The following is a 20,061-nucleotide window of genomic DNA, read 5'->3' as shown; positions in this document are numbered from 1 at the left end:
TGATCAAACAAAAATATAACTGTTTGTCCATAATGACCATCATTATGTTTGGAGGAAAAAGGGGGAGGATTGCAAGCCGAAGAACACCATCCCAACCGTGAAGCACGGGGGTGGCAGCATCATGTTGTGGGGGTGCTTTGCTGCAGAGGGACTGGTGCACTTCCCAAAATAGATGGCATCATGAGGGAGGAAATTATGTGGATATATTGAAGCAACATCTCAAGACATCAGTCAGGAAGTCTCAAATGGGTATTGCAAATGAACAATGACCTCAAGCAGACTTCCAAAGTTGTGGCAAAACGGCATAAAGACAACAAAGTCAAGGTATTGGAGTGGCCATCACAAAGCCCTGACCTCAATCCTATAGAAGATTTGTGGGCAGAACTGAAAAAGCGTGTGTGAGCAAGGAGGCCTATAAACCTGACTCAGTTACCCCAGCTCTGTCAGGAGGAATGGACCAAAATTCACCCAACTTATTGTGGAGAGCTTGTGGAAGGCTAGACGAAACGTTTGACCCTAGTTAAATAATTTTAAAGGAAATGCTACCAAATACGAATTGAGTGTATATAATCTTCTGACCCACTGGGAATGCGATGGAAGAAATAAAAGCTGAAATAATTCTCTCTACTATTATTCTGACATTCCACATTCTTAAAATAAAGTGGTAATCCTAACTGACCAAAGACAGAATTTTTACACGATTTTTTAAAATAAAAATTCCAGGACTTGCGAAAAACTGAGTTTAAATGTATTTGACTAAGGGGTTTGTAAACTTCCGACTTCAACTGTGTGCGATTATGTTGGAGGGGTTTTCTGAGTCCTTGTGAAATGTCTTCTGATTTTATTGACATGTGACTTCATCCAAAGAAAAGTGACTGTCTAGTGACCTGTGCTTCATTGGGTTTCTGTTTTGTTGGGTTTTTTGCACTAAACCAAGGCGAGCCAAACCATGCATTACTGAGCTGGCCTGGTTACGCATCCAACATAGTTGCTAAAAAAGCACAATGTCAGCATGGTAGTGTGAAAATGTTATTAGATTCTTTCTTGCCTTTCAAACTGTGCTTATAGCAAAATGTGCACATTTTGTGAAGAGGAGACAAAATAATCCTCAAAACAATCGCCTGAGCATGCAACTGATCAGCAGTTGGCTTTTGGTCAAAATAAGAGATATGTTATGTGGCAGGTGTCATCTATCTGTTAGTCAGAGATGGAATATGAGAGACGTGTGTGGCCTTAGTGAAAATCTCTGTGTGAATCTTATTTTAGCTGAATGCTCGTCGATATTACAGGGGAGTTTCAAAAGTGTCTGCAGTGTCTGAATCTCTCTTGCAATGATTCTAAAAAGCTCAAGTCGTCACTCGTTTCAGCATTTCAGCTAACTGGCCTTCCTCACTATACCCATGTGTCACATGCCCATGTATTCCATGTCATGTTCCAGTTCCGCATTCATATGAGTAACACTGAGTAACTCATATGAATGAGTGACAGCCCCAGTACTCACCGTGCCAACCAAGGGGTAGAGAAAACCAGCACCCAAATTGGCATGGATGTCCCTGATGGGCAAGGTAAAGCCGGTGGGCACCCCTTTCCTCTCTGGGTCGTGGGACAGTGACAGGTGGGTCTTTGCCATGCATATGGGCAGGTTGCCCAAGCCCTGGGGGAGAGATGGAGAGACGATGTGGTTCAGTTTCATTCACCCTGGTATGAGTTTATATGCATCACATTGAGAAGCTTTCATTGGCGTACAATGGCCAGTCCAGTGAAGTGTTAGCTAGGAATTCACCATTTGTTGTAGATGGCATTCATACAGAATCACAGCCTTTTTTGTAGGGCAGTATATTTTTGGTTTATTTTACAGTACCAGTCAAAAGTTTGGACACACCAACACATTTTTCTTTATTGTAGAATAGTAGTGAAGACATCAAAACTTCGAAATAGCACATATGGAATCATGTAGTAAACAGAGTTACCTCTGCTGCAGAGCATAAGTTCATTAGAGTTAACTACACCTCAGAATGCAGCCCAAATACAGTGGCAAGAAAAAGTATGTAAACCCTTTGGAATCACCTGGATTTCTAAATCACAACAATAGACAAATTCAGTGTGCTTAAAAATAAAACACAATTGATTGTATTTTTCCTGTCTATATTGAACACATAATTTAAACATTCACACTGTAGGTTGGAAAAAGCATGTGCACCCCTAGGCTAATGACTTCTCCAAAAGCTAATTGGAGTCAGGAGTCAACTAACCTGGAGTCCAATCAGTGAGACGAGATTGGAGATAGTGGTTAGAGCTGCCCTGCCCCCCAAAAAACACAAAATTTGAGCTTGCTATTCACAAGAAGCATTACCTGATGTGAACCATGCCTCGAACAAAAAGAGATCTCAGAAGACCTAAGATTAAGAATTGTTGCCTTGCATAAAGCTGGAAAGGGCTACAAAAGTATCTCTAAAAGAAAGTCCGCGGTAAGACAGCATCTCTGTTGACAAGTCTACAATACATAAAACACTAAACAAGAATGGTGTTCATGGGTGCACACCACGAAAGAAGCCACTGCTGTCCAAAAAAACATTGCTGCTCGTCTGAAGTTCGCAAAAGAGCGCCTGGATGTTCCACAGCGCTTCTGCCAAAATATTCTGTGGATAGATTAAGCTAAAGTTGAGTTGTTTCAAGGAACACACAGCACTATGTGTGGAGAGAAAAAGGCACAGCACACCAACATCAAAACCTCATCACAATTTAAAGTATGTTGGAGGGAGCATCATGGTTTGGGGCTGCTTTGCTTCCTCGGGGCCGGGACAGCTTGCTATCAATGGAAAAATGTATTCCCAAGTTTATCAAGACATTTTTCAGGAGAATGTCAGGCTATCTGTCCGCCAATTGAAGCTTAACAGAAGTTGGGTGATGCAATAGGACAATGACCCAAAACACAGAAGTAAATCAACAACAAAATAGCTTCAACAGAAGAAAATAGGCCTTCTGGAGTGGCCCAGTCAGTCTTGACCTCAACCAGATTGAGATGCTGTGGCATGACCTCAAGAGAGCGGTTCACACCAGACATCCCAAGAATATTGCTGAACTGAAACAGTTTTGTAAAGAGGAATGACCCAAAATTCCTCCTGACTGTGGTGCAGGTCTGATCCGCAACTACAGAAAACGTTTGGTTGAGGTTATTGTTGCCAACGAAGGGTCAACCTATTATTAAATCCAAGGGTTCACATACTTTTTCCAACCTGCACTGTGAATGTTTACACGGTGTGTTCAATAAAGACATGAACAATTATAATTGTTGTTTGTTATTAGTTCAAGCAGACTGTGTGCGTCTATTATTTTGACTTAAATGAAGATCAGATCAAATTTTATGACCAATTTATGAAGAAATCCAGGTAAGTCTAAAGGGTTCACATACTTCTTCTTCCCAGTGTAAATTATTCACAGAGTTCAAGTAACAGACAGCTCAACATAAACTGTTCAGAGAAGACTGTGTGAATCAGGCCTTCCCATGGTCGAATTTCCGCAAAGAAACAACTACTAAAGGACACCAATAAGAAGAAGAGACTTGCTTGGGCCAAGAAACACTAGCAACATTAGACCGGTGTAAATCTGTCCTTTGAGACCAAATTTGAGATTTTTGGTTCCAACTGCCGTGTCCTTGTGAGACACAGAGTAAGTGAACGGATGATCTCCGCATGTGTGGTTCCCACCGTGAAGCATGGAGGAGGAGGTGTGATGGCGTGGGGGTACTTTGCTGGTGACAATGTCAGTGATGTAATTAGAATTCAAGGCACATTTAATCAGCATGGCTACCACAGCATTCTGCAGCTATTCCCCAAAACACACCTCCAGGCTTTGTAAGGGCCATTTGAACAAGGAAAGTCATGGTGCTGCATCAGATGACCTGGCCTCCATGTTCACCCAACCTCAACCCAATTAAGATTGTTTGGGATGAGTAGGACAGGAGAGGGAGTAGGCAATGAGTGCTCAGCATATGTGGGAACTCCTTCATGACTGTTGTAAAATCATTCCTCATGAAGCTGGTTGAGAGAATGCCAAGAGTGTGCAAAGCTGCCATCAAGGCAAAGGGTGGCTATTTGAGGAATCTAAAATCAAAAATATATTTAGATTTGTTTAACACTGTTTTGGTACCTAAATGATGAATGACCACGTGATTCCATGTGTTATTTCATAGTTTGATGTCTTCACTATTATTCTACAATTTAAAAAATAGTAAAAATAAAGAAAAACCCATGAATGAATAGGTGTGTCCAAACTTTTGACTGGTACTGTTGTTATTTTTTAGGAAGGAATAAAGCACAAATGGAAGTAAAGGTTATGATGAAAATAGTTGGTGAAAAGAATTCTGGATTTTGAGTTTAATTTTCAGATTTTTTGGAATGAGTGTTTGTCTGGTTCAAGATATTGACGAAGTTTCCCCTTTCCATGGATCTAGGATAAGATTTCCTCAGACCAAGACCCTTCACCAATTGGGGTTTGCCTTAAAATATCTGACCCTGGAACAGTGGTTAGAGGCAAATTCTTCCAACTGAGCTGTCTAACATAAAGGTTGTCCTGTTGCATTGTGTGTGGACTCACTTGTTTTGAGAACAGCGCCACCTTCTTTTGGGCCTGAGGAAGGAGCTCCACATCATCCGCTCCATACATTGACTTTGCTATTACTCTGATTTTGTCGTCAATGGGCATCTGAAAAATATACAGATTTTCTCAGTGAGTGTTGTCAACACATAGCTTGTAGCATGACGACACCAACAAGACACTGACTTTATTTGCAATGGGGTAACCAGCAGTACTGAACAATTAACACCTGAAGTAGAAAGCTTGTGACACATTCATTTTTCAGTTTAAATTTAGTCAGTTCGAATATGTTTTTATCCAGAAAGACAGTTGTGGTTAATGCCAATGCTATGTTATTTTCAACAGGGTCATCGTGTTCATCAGGGCATGCAACAAAAACTGTTTTAAAACATGTTGGAATACAATGGCAAGAAAAAGTATGTGAACCCTTTGGAATTACCTGAATTTGTACATAAATTGGTCATAAAATGTTATCTGATCTTCATCTAAGTTTGAGTTTATTTTATTTTTACAGGGACAGTACACATTAATCAACGTTTCAGTAAAATTGCCGGTTTTAGCCAGCCGGCTAATTTTCAACCGCAGTCCCTGGGCAGGTTATAAGTCACAACAATAGACAAACACAATCTGCTTAAACTAATAACAGAAAAACAAATGTTTTCATGTCTTATTGAACACACCGTGTACACATTCAAAGTGCAGGGTGAAAATCGAAGAATGCGAACCCTTGTATTTACAGTTGGGATGAGGTTTTGATGTTGGTGTGCTGTGGAACCTCCAGGTGCCCTTTTGTGAACTTATCGTAGACTCAACAGAGATATTAGCATGTTCCAGATATTTTTGTAAGTATTTAGCTGACACTCTAGGATTCTTCTTAACCTCATTGAGCATTCTGCACTGGGCTCTTGCAGTCATATTTGCAGGACGGCCACTCCTAGGGAGAGTAGCAACAGCGCTGAACTTTCTCCATTTATAGACAATTTGTCTTACCCTGTACTGATGAACATCAAGGCTTTTAGAGATACTTTTGTAACCCTTTCCAGCTTCATGCAGGTCAACAATTATTTATCTTATGTCTTCTGAGATCTCATTTGTTTGAGGCATGGTTCACACCAGGCAATGCTTCTTGTGAATAGCAAACTCACATTTTGTGAGTGTTTGTTATAGGGCAGGGCAGCTCTAACTCCTTCTAACTCCCTTATCTTACCTCATTTGCACTCACTATACATATACTTTTCTTTTGTTCCGCTGTATTATTGACTATGTTTTGTTTATTCCATGTGTAACTGTGTTGTTGTATGTGTCGAATTGTTATGCTTTACCTTGGCCAGGTTGTAGTTGCAAATGAGAACTTGTTCTCAACTAGCCTACCCGGTTAAATAAAGGTGAAATATATCAAAAAAAATAACCAGCATCTCCAATCATTCATTGTACTCCAGGTTAGCTGACTCCAAATAGCTTTTGGGGTTGTAAGAACATGTTATATGAGATTGAATTTAAGAAATTTTGCCTAATAAAATTAGATACATTTTATGGTGTTTCTATTCCAAGAAAAACGAAAAATGTAAACCTCAGGAAAATATGGCACTGTGCAACGTGACAGTCGGGAGACTAGCTCCTGAGTGGCGCAGTGGTCTAAGGCACTGCAGCTCAGTGCAAGAGGCATCACTACAGTCCCTGGTTCAGATCCAGGCTGTATCAATTCTGACCATGATTGGGAGTCCCATAGTGCCTTAGACCACTGTGCCACTCAGGAGCCACAACCAATATGACCAATATATATTGTCCTGCTAATAGCCCATCCTAGAAACATTGTTTGCAGAATTCACAACCTGTTAAGCTTGTGAAAAACAGGGTTATTAATAATAATGCTTATTCCCCCTCTTATTTATTTTTTAAAATTCGTTTTATTTTACCTTTATTTATACAGGGTTTTCCTCATTGAGTTAACATCTCTTTTCCAAGAGAGACCTGGTCCAATAGCAGCAGAGGGAACAACGTTTCAGACAAAACAACTTATATACACTAATACAACATTAAACACAACTATAAACACACATACAGTACAATAAAAACATTTTCCATTAAAAACATGAACGTCTTGACTAACAACAATTTATAACGTTTTTTGGATCAATTAGTATATTTGAGTTTAACCACAATATTTGTTGTATTATTTGTACTGTCTTGTCTGGTGGTTTAAACTGAAATTGCAACCAACTTTCTATGGCTTGTTTAAAAATAACAGTATTTTGGAGATTATTTCATTTTCAAATAACCGAAAGTGAGCGAGAAAAAGTCCATTCTTGAACATGGGGTGAGACATTTTTACTAATTTGTAAATAAAGTCAGTTTGTTATTTAGAATTATTTATTTCTGTTTTTAGAGGGAGAGAAACCAAAAACCCACCGTCGCCTCATGGGTCTCCCGGTCGGCACGGGTATTGAACCGTGATCTGTAGCAATGCCACTCGGGAGGCCCCAGCCACAAAGTTTTTAATGCTGATCAATTGCACAAAGTATCTATTGTCCTGTTAACAGCCCATAATGTCGCTGTACAACGTGACCGGTCGCAAGTAGGCTACAGTAAGAGCCCCTTTGTTTTCTACTGTGTTATTGACTTGTTAATTGTTTACTCCATGTGTAACTCTTTGTTGTATGCTCACACTGCTATGCTTTATCTTGGCCAGGTCGCAGTTGCAAATGAGAACTTGTTCTCAACTAGCCTACCTGGTTAAATAAAGGTGAAATAAAAATAAAAAAATATTCAAAAAAATAATCCCCAAATTTCCAAACCCTAATTGTAGTCTAACCTATACCCAAATGGAGATAAAAATCCTATTGATTTATCAAGACCAGTCCCCATGCTTGTCTCAAAGCAGCGCTGTCTTGACCTCTGAATGCTGTCTTTGCCCCCTTCCACCTGCCTCTTCCATTACTTTTGAAAGCATATTTTCCAGTAAGCATAATCAGTGCTCTACTGTAACTCCCCGTTGTGCTGGTCTGGAGCAATGATGCACCTTACTAAACCAAAAATGACCTCCAAGTCCCGCAGCATAATCTCCTAACTTTTAGTTGAGCAACTGTAGATATATTTGACGTTGTATTATTTTCACTTTCACTTTCTCTTACTTAGCAAGCGAATGCAGCTAGCCAGTTTAGCCTACTCAAACACCCAGCTCAAACAGAGAGGGATGCTCTGTTAGCTAGCTGGCTATGGATATCCAGCACTGGAACTCTTCCAAGTCAAGGTAAGCTTATGGTTTTATTAATTTATTGCCACCAGAGCCTGTAACCACTGTAACTGCTAAACTACTTGGACTGTCATGTACACTGTACTTCATGATTTTAGAGGGTTTACAATTGCGTTAGTTCTTGTTGCTATGTTGACCAGGATGTTAGCTAATATGGTGACAACAATGTAGACTGTGTGTGTAGCGATTAGCCGTTATGATATGAAAGTTTGGCTTGGAAAGGTTTATTCATCTGGTCACAAGACAGCTGATGTGTTGTGCACTGAAGTCCACAAGTGAAGGGCAAAGTCGAGAGGAGGAATAGTATGAGCAAAGTGATCATGCTGTTTGTTTGTGGCTGCTATGAAAGTGAACTGTGTTTTTGTGTGATTAGGGGTGTATTCAGTCTGAAGATTATTTTCTTAAACGGAAGCAAATGGAATTAAACAGGGATATACATAGCTGAATTTGTCCAATAGAAACTCTTTCGCAAGTGTTGGGATAATGATTACACCCTAGATCAGCTAGATGCAGGCAAGAGTGTGCCTCATAGGCTAGGTTGTAGAAACCTCATGATCAGTATAAGGAATATTCAAGTATAATGTGAAGCAGCCTAAACCTATCGATGTTACATTGAGCTGGGTGAATAGAAGATGAATGACAGTCATCCAATATGCTGTAATAGAAATGCTCATAAAAAAATATTGATCCTCCTTCATCTTAACTGGCACCAACCGCCACTGCTTACCACCTTATTACTTTCACCAATCCAACCAACTCAGATCCACCATTACTTCTAGGAAGGACTGATGCATTTCTGAAGTTTTCCAACAGCATCACATCTGTAATGGGGTAGTTGAGGATAGAGTATAGTTTGAGCTCCAGGGTGAATGTTCCCAATGGTACAGATGCAGGAACTGGAAAATGCTAAAACTGACCCAAGATCAACATCTAGGGGCAACTTACCCCTACGCCATAGCTGATAGTGGGAGCTTTTTACCTCCAGGTCATACAGGAAGTTCATCTGGTGTGGTGTCTCAGCTGCCCTCTGTACCGCCTGACCCAACGCCACCGCTCCGGCACCCCCTTCAGCCCAGTGTGAGCATGGCACCGCCTCCAAGGCCCCCGCCAGTTTAGCCTGCTCACAGACTAGGCCCAACTCTGCATCAGTGTCGGTGCTGTTGTAATCAAAGGACAAATACACCAATGAGTCTGATGCAAGGCTGGGCAGTAAGAAATGTTTCGCCTGTGACAGCAGGAATGAAAGTGTGCAGCTTCTCTTGAGTTGTGGTAAATTCCATTTCAATTCCGCTGAGGACCATTGAACTCTGAACTGACTGAATTGAAATGGAAATAATCAAATCCCAATCTTGGAAATGACCCCAATGGAAATGACCTCAGGGCTTCTCGATCAGACGAGGAAATACACTTCTATTGAAAAGGTCTGTAAAGAGACACCAGCTCTTGAATAAGGTAAAATCAACTTTTTAATTGGACTGAAAATCCACACCAGACCAACACCCTGAGACCATTCAAGACAGTGACACACTGTGTGTTCAGTGCTGTTTTTAAAATCTGCTAACAGACACCCAAACATCAGTCTGGAATAGGAACACTGGAGACAATGGCCTACCTGAAGGTGTTGATGGCTACAACGACAGGTAAGCCAAAAGCCCGGGCATTCTCCAGCTGCCTCTTCAAGTGGTTGCAGCCATTTTCCAGTAACGTCAGGTTCTGCAAACAAAGATTGGAGAGACAGACCAACTAAAAGTGATTCTGACACAACTTCCATTGATGTGGGACTGTCCTAATATGGACACCGTACACTACTCTTTTTCCTCTTGATGGCTTGATGCACATCTCAACCACAGGAAACAACGTCAACAGCAATAACAACAAAAAGTAATTGGACATCTCATTTCTATCTGTATCTCCAATCCGACCACAACAACCTCTCTCCTCTACAATTCTTGGTTTGGAACTATAATAAAGTGACCTTTATTTAATCTCTGCTGCACCTGACTTCGCCTTCATACACATCTTGAGAGCCTGATACATATTTCAGCAGCTTGTGAGTGTGGCTGGCTGGGAAGCCATGGAGAAATTACCTCCGCTGAGTACTCCTTCGGCATGGCTGAACCTGCCGTGACCTGTGGAAAAGAAGAGGAAAACCAACAGGGACATCACATTTAGTGTGCACGGCCACTACACTGTCAGATGTCTGTCTCTCCCACTCTCTTTTTTGCCTTTCTCCTCACTTTGATGGATTGGGTTGTAGGGTTGGGAAATGGTCTCGGTCGCTCTCTTTCTCACTCTCCTTCTTTCTGCTTCATTCTGGCACCCATAGAGATGTGCCATCAACGGTCCACTGTTTATTTTCTCTCTCTCACTGTATCGCTTTCTTTCGCGCTCTCTCTCTTTTTCTTTCAATCTCTCTCACATCCCTCAAGAAGCAGGCACCACAGAAGCAGGCACAACATAAAACAATTTCTTAATTGTTCAGTTTAGATTATGAGAATAAACATTGACTTTATTTATTCAGGGCACTACCCCTGTGTTTTGGACAATTAGCATGTCAAATTACATTGACTACAACAACTCCTGTACAGCTTTACCTCCCCAGTGTAGGCACTCAATGGACTCTGAGCGTCTGTTCAATGAATAAATATCACATGTAAGAATAAATGTGTGACCAGGTGTTAAATTAACGAGCGCTCAGTCCTTGAAGAGTTAGAGATCTCGAGAGACGTTACACTGTGTGTGTGTGTGTGTGTGTGTGTGTGTGGTGTTGATGCTAGAGACATCGATGCCAGCCAGTGGTGCCCATTAGCACGTTAAATAATTAGACATATCTGTGTCATTGCCCAAAATGGAGGCATGTGTGACCTGTGACAGAAGAGGCTTCATGAAGATTGTATGGGCTTGGAGTTTACATCGTACTCTTCAGCTGTCCCCGTAGTTGAACCTTTTTTGGTTCCATGTAGAACCCTCTGTGGAAAGGGTTAAACCCAGAACCAAAATGGTTCTACTTGGAACCAAAAAGGGTTCTTCAAAGGGTTATGATATGAGGACAGCCGAATAACCCTTTCAGGCTCTAGATAGCATAAAGAGTGTATGTGTGGTACAGATTACTTTTCCCAAAGTGCAAACTCCGTTTTAAGTTCATGACAGTTTCCCAGTTCAATTCAATTCAATTATTTTTAATTGCCATGGCAGCTTCAGGTTTAGTGCACACTGTCATGAAAGTTCAAACCCATCGCATTTATCAACAGTCGATATCTGTGCGAGGTAGGTTGCCCTTAAACACAGATCTTTGATCCGATTATCTTTTCCCCGATCTTCATCTAAACCATAAGGGATTGAAAACATCCAACCGTGTATCAGTGGATAGTGGCAATTTATGTCTAATCCTATAGTATGTTTGCGGTGAGAAATGATGATGGATGAGGTCGATCAGTCAATTAATAATTGATATCTAATGAATCCTCAGGGTTAGAAACTTTACATTAAAATGGCACCCTATTTCTTATATAGTTTACTACTTTTAACAGAGCCCTATGGGGCCTGGTCAGAAGTATTGCACTACATAGGGAATAGGGTGCTATTTTGGAGGCAACCATATCCAGGAGCCACTTGCCAGATGTTCTTAGATCTTCAAAGGGAGTGAATGAGAGGGGCCAGTGTTTAAAAAATAAAGTCTAATTTTATGTTGTCCATGGAGTGCGTTCAGACCCTGGCTCTTTCTTAATTGTATAAGAAATATTTCCTCAACTCGCCTCCTATCCTTCATTGCGCTGATCTAAATGGACTGGCTACAGTAGGTGAGACTAATGATGAGCTTCTAGCATTTTGTTTTCACCGGTCAAGTCTTTTCAAATCAATGCAGATGAAGTGAAAGAAGACAGATTTTTAAGCAATTGAGAGAGCACTTATCCAATTGACTGACTGGTATTTTCTACTCTCCTCCCATACTAGCACTCCCCCTAGTGGTAGCTCACCGCAGGTCCACCCCCATGCATCTTCAGGGCAGGAACTGAAGCCACCATCACCACCACGTCAGGATGCAGGCCCGAAGAGCGACACTTGATGTCGAAGAACTTCTCCATGCCTAATTCAGCACCTCCTTCTGCCTCGGTGACTGGGGGAGGTTTCATTTGTGCGTGCATGCGTGTGTGTGTGTGATGTTACATTGGTGATGAAGGGTGAAGAGAGGTGAGACACAAACAACAACAGAATCATTATATATTCATAGGTATATGTCCCATTTATGTAACATTACAAAAATGGATCATTTTATTGAATAGAAACAAAACCCTGGTCTAATTTCACTTTACTTTTCTAACTGACTTTTCTAAACTTTCCCTCTATAATCCGATTGTATGACTTTGTGTCAATGCCAACTTGTGACCATTCTGCAGAGCTGCCTCCCGTAAATGAGTCATCCCATTTCATGCGAGTTGTTTTTCAAAAGATTTCTGCTATTAATTGTGTTAAATGTTTCTCCTGTTGTCACTTATTTCACTGAATGTCCACCATTGAATGAAATAAAATGTGCTTTATTGTCCATTCAATTGACCTTCGACAGAAAATCACATAAAGTGCATACTAAAGTGCATGATACAGTTAGTGTGTCATATGTGTTAAAGGCCCAATGCAGACGTTTTTATCACACTATCATATCTGGGTAACAGTATCTTACTGTAATAGCTATTCATTAAAACTGTCAAAAATAAACAAAAATAGCTTAATAGCAACAACAAAAAATTCTCAAACAATAATTGTTGTTAGGACTTCATGGGAGTGAGGGGTCTCATTGGAGGGGCCTAATGCGAGGGATATGTATGCTGAAACTAGCTGTTATTGGAAGAGAGGCTTGGAACTTTTGATGTCACCTAGCAAGCCAAAACTCCACCCATTCAAAACCTGCTGATTAGAAGGTCCTGTGTAAATAGTATTTTAATTTTTTTTCAACCAGGAAGTAAAACATTTATTTACACTTTTACAGTGTTGGTTTCATCATCTGTTTTACAATATGATACAAACACAGGAAAAACAATCATTTTGGCTGCACTAGGCTTTTAACAGCATTTTACTTACCCACAAACCCCTCTGGGCCCACCAGCTTTAAGGCGATCTGGTCAGCCAGGATGGACGAGTTGCCCTGGGCAATATCTGACAATGGACAGGTGTGAACAAACACAGGTGTCCCCTAGAGAGAGAGTGATAGAGAGAGAGAGAGAGAGAGAGAGGTGGGGGGTGGGGGGTGGAGAAGGGGAAGAGAGTCAATAGTAAAAAACCTAAGACACAGAACCTAACCCTCAATCATTTAGCAACAACAATATTAAGAATTTAGGAAGCAATTGTTATCTGGGCCTCACGGCTGTATTCTCTCCCTCTATCCTTTCCTCTGTCGCTCCCTCTATCCTCCCCCTTCCTTTGTCTGTGTCCTACGTGCTTGTCAAGATAAACATACCGTTGCCTGGTGGATGTATACAGTACCAGTCAAACGTTGTGACACACCTACTCATTCAAGGGTTTCTTTATTTGTACTATTTTCTACATTGTAGAATAATAGTGAAGACATCACAACTGTGGAATAACACAGATGGAATTAAAAAGTGTTAAACAAATCAATATATATTTGTATTTGGGATTTTTCAAAGTAGACACATTTTGCCTTGGTGGGCAGCTTTGCACACGCTTGGCATTCTCTCAACCAGCTTCACCTGGCATGCTTTTCCAACAATCTTGAAGGAGTTCCCACATATGCTGAGCACTTGTTGGCTGCTTTTCCTTCACTCTGCAGTCCAACTCATCCAACTCATCCCAAACCATCTCAATTGATTTGAGGTTGGGTATTGTGGTATTGTGTAGGCCAGGTCATCTAATGCAACGCTCCATCACTCTCCTTCTTGGTCAAATAGCCCTTACACAGCCTGGAGGTATGTTGAGTCATTGTCTTGTTGAAAAAAAATGATAGTCCCACTAAGCCCAAACCAGATGGGATGGCGTATTGCTGTAGAATGCTGTGGTAACCATGCTGGTTAAGTGTGCCTTGAATTCTAAATCAAATCACTGACAGTGTCACCAGCAGCCCCACACCATCACACCTCATCCTCCATGCTTCACAGTGGGAAATATACATGCGGAGATCATCCATTCACCTACTCTGCGTCTCACAAAGACACGGCGGTTGAAACCAAAAATCTCATATTTGGACTCATCAGACCAAAGGACAGATTTACACCGATCTAATGTACATTGTTCAAGTTTCTTGGCCCAAGCAAGTCTCTTCTTATTGGTGTTCTTTAGTAGTGGTTTCTTTGCAGTAATTCAACCATGAGAAGGCCTGATTCACGCAGTCTCCTCTGAACAGCTGATGTTGAGATGTGCCTGTTACTTACTCTGTGAAGCATTTATTTGGGCTGCAATTTCTGAGGCCGGTAACTCTAATGAACTCATCCTCTGCAGCAGAGGTAACTCTGGGTCTTCCTTTCCTGTGGCGGTCTTCATGAGAGCTAGTTTCATCATAGAGCTTGATGCTTTTTGCAACTGCACTTGAAAAAACTTTCAAAGTTCTTGACATTTTCCGCATTGACTGACCTTCATGTCTTAAAGTAATGATGGACTGTTGTTTCTCTTTGCTTATTTGAGCTGTTCTTGCCATAATATGGACGTGGTCTTTTACCAAATAGGGTCATCTTCTATATATCACCCCTACCGTGCCACAACACAGCTGATTGGCTCAAATGCATTAAGAAGGAAAGACTTTTAAAAAGGCACACCTGTTCATTGAAATGCATTCCAGGTGACTATGAAGCAGGTTGAGAGAATGCCAGGAGTGTGCAAAGCTGTAATCAAGGCAAAGGGTGGCTACCTTAAATAATCTCATATATAAAATATATTTTGATTTGTTTAACACTATTTCATAGTTTAGATGTCTTCACTATTATTGTACAATGTAGAAGATAATCCAAATAAAGAAAAACCCTGGAATTAGTATTTTATTAAATGTTTTACCTTTATTTAACCAGGCAGTTAAGAACAAATTCTTATTTACAATGATGTCCTACACCATCCAAACCCGGATGGTGCTGGTCCAATTGTGCACCGCCCTATGGGACTCCCAATCACGGCTGGTTGTGATAGAGCCTGGATTCAAACCAGGGTGTCTCTAGTGACTCCTCTAGCACTGAGATACAGTGCCTTAGACCTCTGCGCCACTCGGGAGCCCAAGTAGGGGGGCCCAAAGTGAAGCCGAAGCTTCACTTCGGTCATCACTGACGTCATCTATAGCATGTTACTGTTTAGCCACTGCATTCCAATTTAGCCATTTATCATTGCCCAAATCTGTCATTTTGAACCTGTATATGGGTACGAGTGTAAAGTACTGTACTACGATACTCTTTAAAGAGGTAGGGATTCAGATGTTTTCAGAGGGACTCCACTGTCCTGACATTAAGGGAAAGCTTGTTCCACCATTGGGGTGCACACACACACACACACACACACACACACACACACACACACACACAAACAAAAGGCTTAAGGGTCTAATACGAAATATTAATCTCATAGATCGGTCTGGGTCTCTGGGTCTCTTACCTCCATGGTCTGCATTAGACTGGGCTTCACAGCATCTCTCATCAATGTGGCCAGCACTCCACTAATACCCTGTTGGATGAACACAGCAAGAGACTCTAATAACATGTTATTCACTCAGAAACAATAAGAATAGCACTCGCTCCTGTTGCACACCATGATTGGAAATGATATAGAACAAGCGCCATAAGTGGACACACGTTCGTCCGCAAATCAATATTTGCACACTTGCTAACGCATACCGTAAACTCTTTCTCTTCTTTTCAAATACACACACACACACACACACACACACACACACACACACACACACACACACACACACACACACACACACACACACACACACACACACTCTGACCAGGTCCTCTGTTGTGACAGGCTTCCCCTTGCGGCTGTAGGCCACCACCACCCTGGCCAAGCGGCGCGTCATGTCTCCCAGACTGGTACTGAGGGCCAACACCGCCATCATCTCACTGGCCACATATCCACTCAGCTGTTTGGAAGGAGTTTGGAACGAGTTTATTAGATAGAACCTTGCAAATATACCTATTGGCCTACTACCTGCAGAGAGGTACGGTATTTGTATTTATTATGGATCCCCATTACCTGCCAAGGCAGTAGCTACTCTTCCCGGGGTCCAGCCAAATGAAGGAATATATACAAATATACCTATTGGCCTACTACCTGCAGAGAGGTACGGTATTTGTATTTATTATGGATCCCCATTACCTGCCAAGGCAGTAGCTACTCTTCCCGGGGTCCAGCCAAATGAAGGAATATATACAATTCTACCTATTGGCCTACTACCTGCAGAGAGGTACGGTATTTGTATTTATTATGGATCCCCATTACCTGCCAAGGCAGTAGCTACTCTTCCCGGGGTCCAGCCAAATGAAGGAATATATACAAATATACCTATTGGCCTACTACCTGCAGAGAGGTACGGTATTTGTATTTATTATGGATCCCCATTACCTGCCAAGGCAGTAGCTACTCTTCCCGGGGTCCAGCCAAATGAAGGAATATATACAATTCTACCTATTGGCCTACTACCTGCAGAGAGGTACGGTATTTGTATTTATTATGGATCCCCATTACCTGCCAAGGCAGTAGCTACTCTTCCCGGGGTCCAGCCAAATGAAGGAATATATACAAATATACCTATTGGCCTACTACCTGCAGAGAGGTACGGTATTTGTATTTATTATGGATCCCCATTACCTGCCAAGGCAGTAGCTACTCTTCCCGGGGTCCAGCCAAATGAAGGAATATATACAATTCTACCTATTGGCCTACTACCTGCAGAGAGGTACGGTATTTGTATTTATTATGGATCCCCATTACCTGCCAAGGCAGTAGCTACTCTTCCCGGGGTCCAGCCAAATGAAGGAATATATACAAATATACCTATTGGCCTACTACCTGCAGAGAGGTACGGTATTTGTATTTATTATGGATCCCCATTACCTGCCAAGGCAGTAGCTACTCTTCCCGGGGTCCAGCCAAATGAAGGAATATATACAAATATACCTATTGGCCTACTACCTGCAGAGAGGTACGGTATTTGTATTTATTATGGATCCCCATTACCTGCCAAGGCAGTAGCTACTCTTCCCGGGGTCCAGCCAAATGAAGGAATATATACAATTCTAAAAACAATACATTCATTACAGAATTCACACTAAGTGCCTTCAGGCCCATAGTCCACTACCACAGATCTATAACACAAAATCCATGTGTACGTGTGTGTATAGTGAGCATGTTATTATGTATGTGTATAGTGAGTATGTTATCATGCATATGTTATCATGTGTCTGTGCCAATGTTTGTGTTTCTTCACAGTCCCCACTGTTCCATATAGTGCATTTTTATCTGCTATTTAATTCTGATTCTACTGCTTGCATCAGTTACCTGATGTGGAAGAGTTCCATGTTGTCATGGCTCTATGTAGTACTGTGCTCCTCCCATAGTCTGATCTGAACTTGGGGACTGTGAAGAGACCTCCGGTTGCATTTCTTGTGGGGTATGAATGGGTCTCCGAGCTGTGTGCTAGTATTTTAAACAGAAAGCTTGGTACCTTCAGCTTGTCAACACCTCTTACAAAAAACAAGTAATGAGGAAGTCAATCTCTCTTCCACTTTCCATCTGACCACACTACTGAACAGTAGTCTAGGTGCGACAAATCCAGGGCCTGTAGGACCTGCCTTGTTGATAGTGTTGTTAAGAAGGCAGAGCAGCGCTTTACTATGGACAGACTTCTCCCCATCTTAGCTACTGTTGTATCAATATGTTTTGACCATGACAGTCACCTCATATTGCTCAATTTCCACAATCATTATGAGATGTAGTTGAGGTTTAGGATTTAGTGAATGATTTGTCCCAAATACATTGCTTTTAGTTTTAGAAATACTAAGGACTAACTTATTGCTTGCTAACCATTCCAAAACGAACTGCAGCTCTTTGTTAAGTTTTGCAGTCATTTCAGTCGCTGCATTAGCTGATGTGTAAAGTGTTGAGTCATCCACATACATAGACACTCTGGCCTTACTCCAAGCCAGTGGCATGTCGTTAGTAAAGATTGAAAAAAGCAAAGGGCCTAAACAGTTACCCTGGGGAATTCCTGATTCTATCTGGATTATGTTTGAGAGGCTTCCATTAAAGTACACACTCTGTGTTCTGTTAGACAAGGTACTCTTTATCCACATTATAGCAGGGGGTGTAAAGCCATTACACATATGTTTTTCTGCAGCAGACTATGCTTGATAATGTAAAAAGCTGCAATGAAGCCTAACAACAGCCTCCACAATAATTGAATCATCAATTTCTCTCAGCCAATCGTCAGTCATTTGTGTGCCGTGCTTGTTGAGTGCCGTGCTTGTTGAGTGTCCTTCCCTGTATGCGTGCTGAAAGTCTGTCAATTTGTTTACTGTGAAATAGCATTGTATCTGGTTAAACACATTTTTTTCTAGCTTATCTCCAAATCCATTGATCTTTAGTCAAGCATGCTTATTCACAGTTGTAACATCTCTATGTGTTACATTCAAAATGTCACGGTATACAGTCGCTGAAGGAAGAATACTTGTGAATGGATGTTTATGTTTATTTGTACTCCTCATGTAGCCTGGTCCCAGATCTGTTTCTGTGTTCTTGTCAACTCCTATCATCATTGTCACGCAAATTCTCAAACAATAGGAGTTGTCAAGACAATATAAACAGATCTGAGACCAGGCTCCACCTCATGATAAGTGACATACCGTCTTGGTCTCTGGATCAATGTCCAAACGGATGAATCGGTATATCTCCTCTGGTTTCAGGGTTTCTGGTTTCTCTATACCCAGTCTCTACAAACACATCACAAGGCAAACAATCATCTGCAAGAATGACAAGACCCCCCCCCCCCAACAAAAAGAATGAGCCCTTTAAACATGTCCCCCCACGGCCCATTTGTCGGCTGCTATTCGTTTTAAACCCTACATTAAACCCTACATTAAACCCTACATTTGATTTAAACTCTTTACATTAATTTCTACATTCACTATTCCTTCGTTGTTTTTTCGACAATGGTCTACACCCATGACTTTTTCTGGAAGTATTTTTCTTTACACAAATGGCCCCTTACACAAATTTGCTTTGAGATGTCTGCTTTAAAACAATACTTTGTAATAACCACATCAATAAAGAGAGGAAGATATTCCACTTGCCTTCAACCTATTGAGTTGGGACAGGGAGAACTTCCTGTGACCGTCCCTCAGTGGCACCAGCCAATCAAAGAGAGCCTGTGCGGGCATGGTAAAATTAAATTGCACCCTGTCATGAATTACACACAACTTGATTAACAGCCATTCCTCCTCCAATATATTTTGGTTTTACAAATCTGCTACGCATCTCGAATCTACAGTGCCTTCAGTAAGTATTCACACCCCATGACTTTTTCTACAATTTGTTTGGCAGCGTGAGTGAAGGAGGCTTTGTTGCAAAATAGGAAGCCGATTCTAGATCTAATTTTGGATTGGAGATGCTTATTAATATGAGTCTGGAAGGAGAGTTTACAGTCTAGCCAGACAAATAAAATAAAATTGGTTAGCAGATGTTAATGTGAGTGTAGCGAAATGTTTGTGCTTCTAGTTCCGACCATGCAGTAATATCTAACAAGTAATCTTACCTAACAATTTCACAACAACTACCTTTCACACAGAAGTGTGAAGGAATGAATAAGAATATGTACATAAAAATATAAGGATGAGCGATGGCTGAACGGCGTAAGCAGGATGCAGTAGATGGTATAGAGTACAGTATATACATAAGATGAGTAATGTAGGGTATGTAAACATTATATAAAGTGGCATTGTTTAAAGTGGCTAGGGATACATTTACTACATCCAATTTTTAATTATTAAAGTGGCTAGAGATTTGAGTCAATATGTTGGCAGCAGCCACTCAATGTTAGTGATGGCTGTTTAACAGTCTGATGGCCTTGAGATAGAAGCTGTTTTTCAGCCTCTTGGTCCCAGCTTTGATGCACCTGTACTGACCTCGCCTTCTGGATGATAGCGGGGTGAACAGGCAGTGGCTCCGGTGGTTGTTGTCCTTGATGACCTTCCTTTTTGGCCTTCCTGTGACATCGGTGG

General features: G+C 41.3%; 1 protein-coding gene across 5 annotated transcripts in view; it reads right to left on the bottom strand.

Annotated features, from left to right (window-relative positions):
• The window catches only part of LOC109880233 (C-1-tetrahydrofolate synthase, cytoplasmic), a 73,322-nt gene that overhangs the window by 6,088 nt on the left and 47,173 nt on the right, over nt 1-20,061 (bottom strand). For 3 of the 5 annotated variants that reach the window (XM_031800341.1, XM_031800342.1, XM_020472460.2), the window contains exons 16-26: nt 19,135-19,209; nt 18,688-18,774; nt 15,792-15,926; nt 15,434-15,502; nt 12,926-13,037; nt 11,827-11,966; nt 9,937-9,978; nt 9,462-9,562; nt 8,829-9,006; nt 4,597-4,704; nt 1,502-1,654 (exon numbers count right to left, since the gene is read on the bottom strand). In XM_031800341.1, the coding sequence (XP_031656201.1) occupies nt 1,502-1,654; nt 4,597-4,704; nt 8,829-9,006; nt 9,462-9,562; nt 9,937-9,978; nt 11,827-11,966; nt 12,926-13,037; nt 15,434-15,502; nt 15,792-15,926; nt 18,688-18,774; nt 19,135-19,209 (1,200 nt within the window). The remainder of the gene's footprint in view (nt 1-1,501; nt 1,655-4,596; nt 4,705-8,828; nt 9,007-9,461; nt 9,563-9,936; nt 9,979-11,826; nt 11,967-12,925; nt 13,038-15,433; nt 15,503-15,791; nt 15,927-18,687; nt 18,775-19,134; nt 19,210-20,061) is intronic. The other 2 variants (XM_031800343.1, XM_031800344.1) reach the window with 1 other exon arrangement.

The sequence above is a fragment of the Oncorhynchus kisutch genome, linkage group LG21, assembly GCF_002021735.2.
Source record: "Oncorhynchus kisutch isolate 150728-3 linkage group LG21, Okis_V2, whole genome shotgun sequence".
In the NCBI taxonomy this organism is placed as follows: domain Eukaryota; kingdom Metazoa; phylum Chordata; class Actinopteri; order Salmoniformes; family Salmonidae; genus Oncorhynchus; species Oncorhynchus kisutch.
Note: the sequence above shows the minus strand (reverse complement) of the source record. Positions and strands in the feature narration are given on the sequence as shown.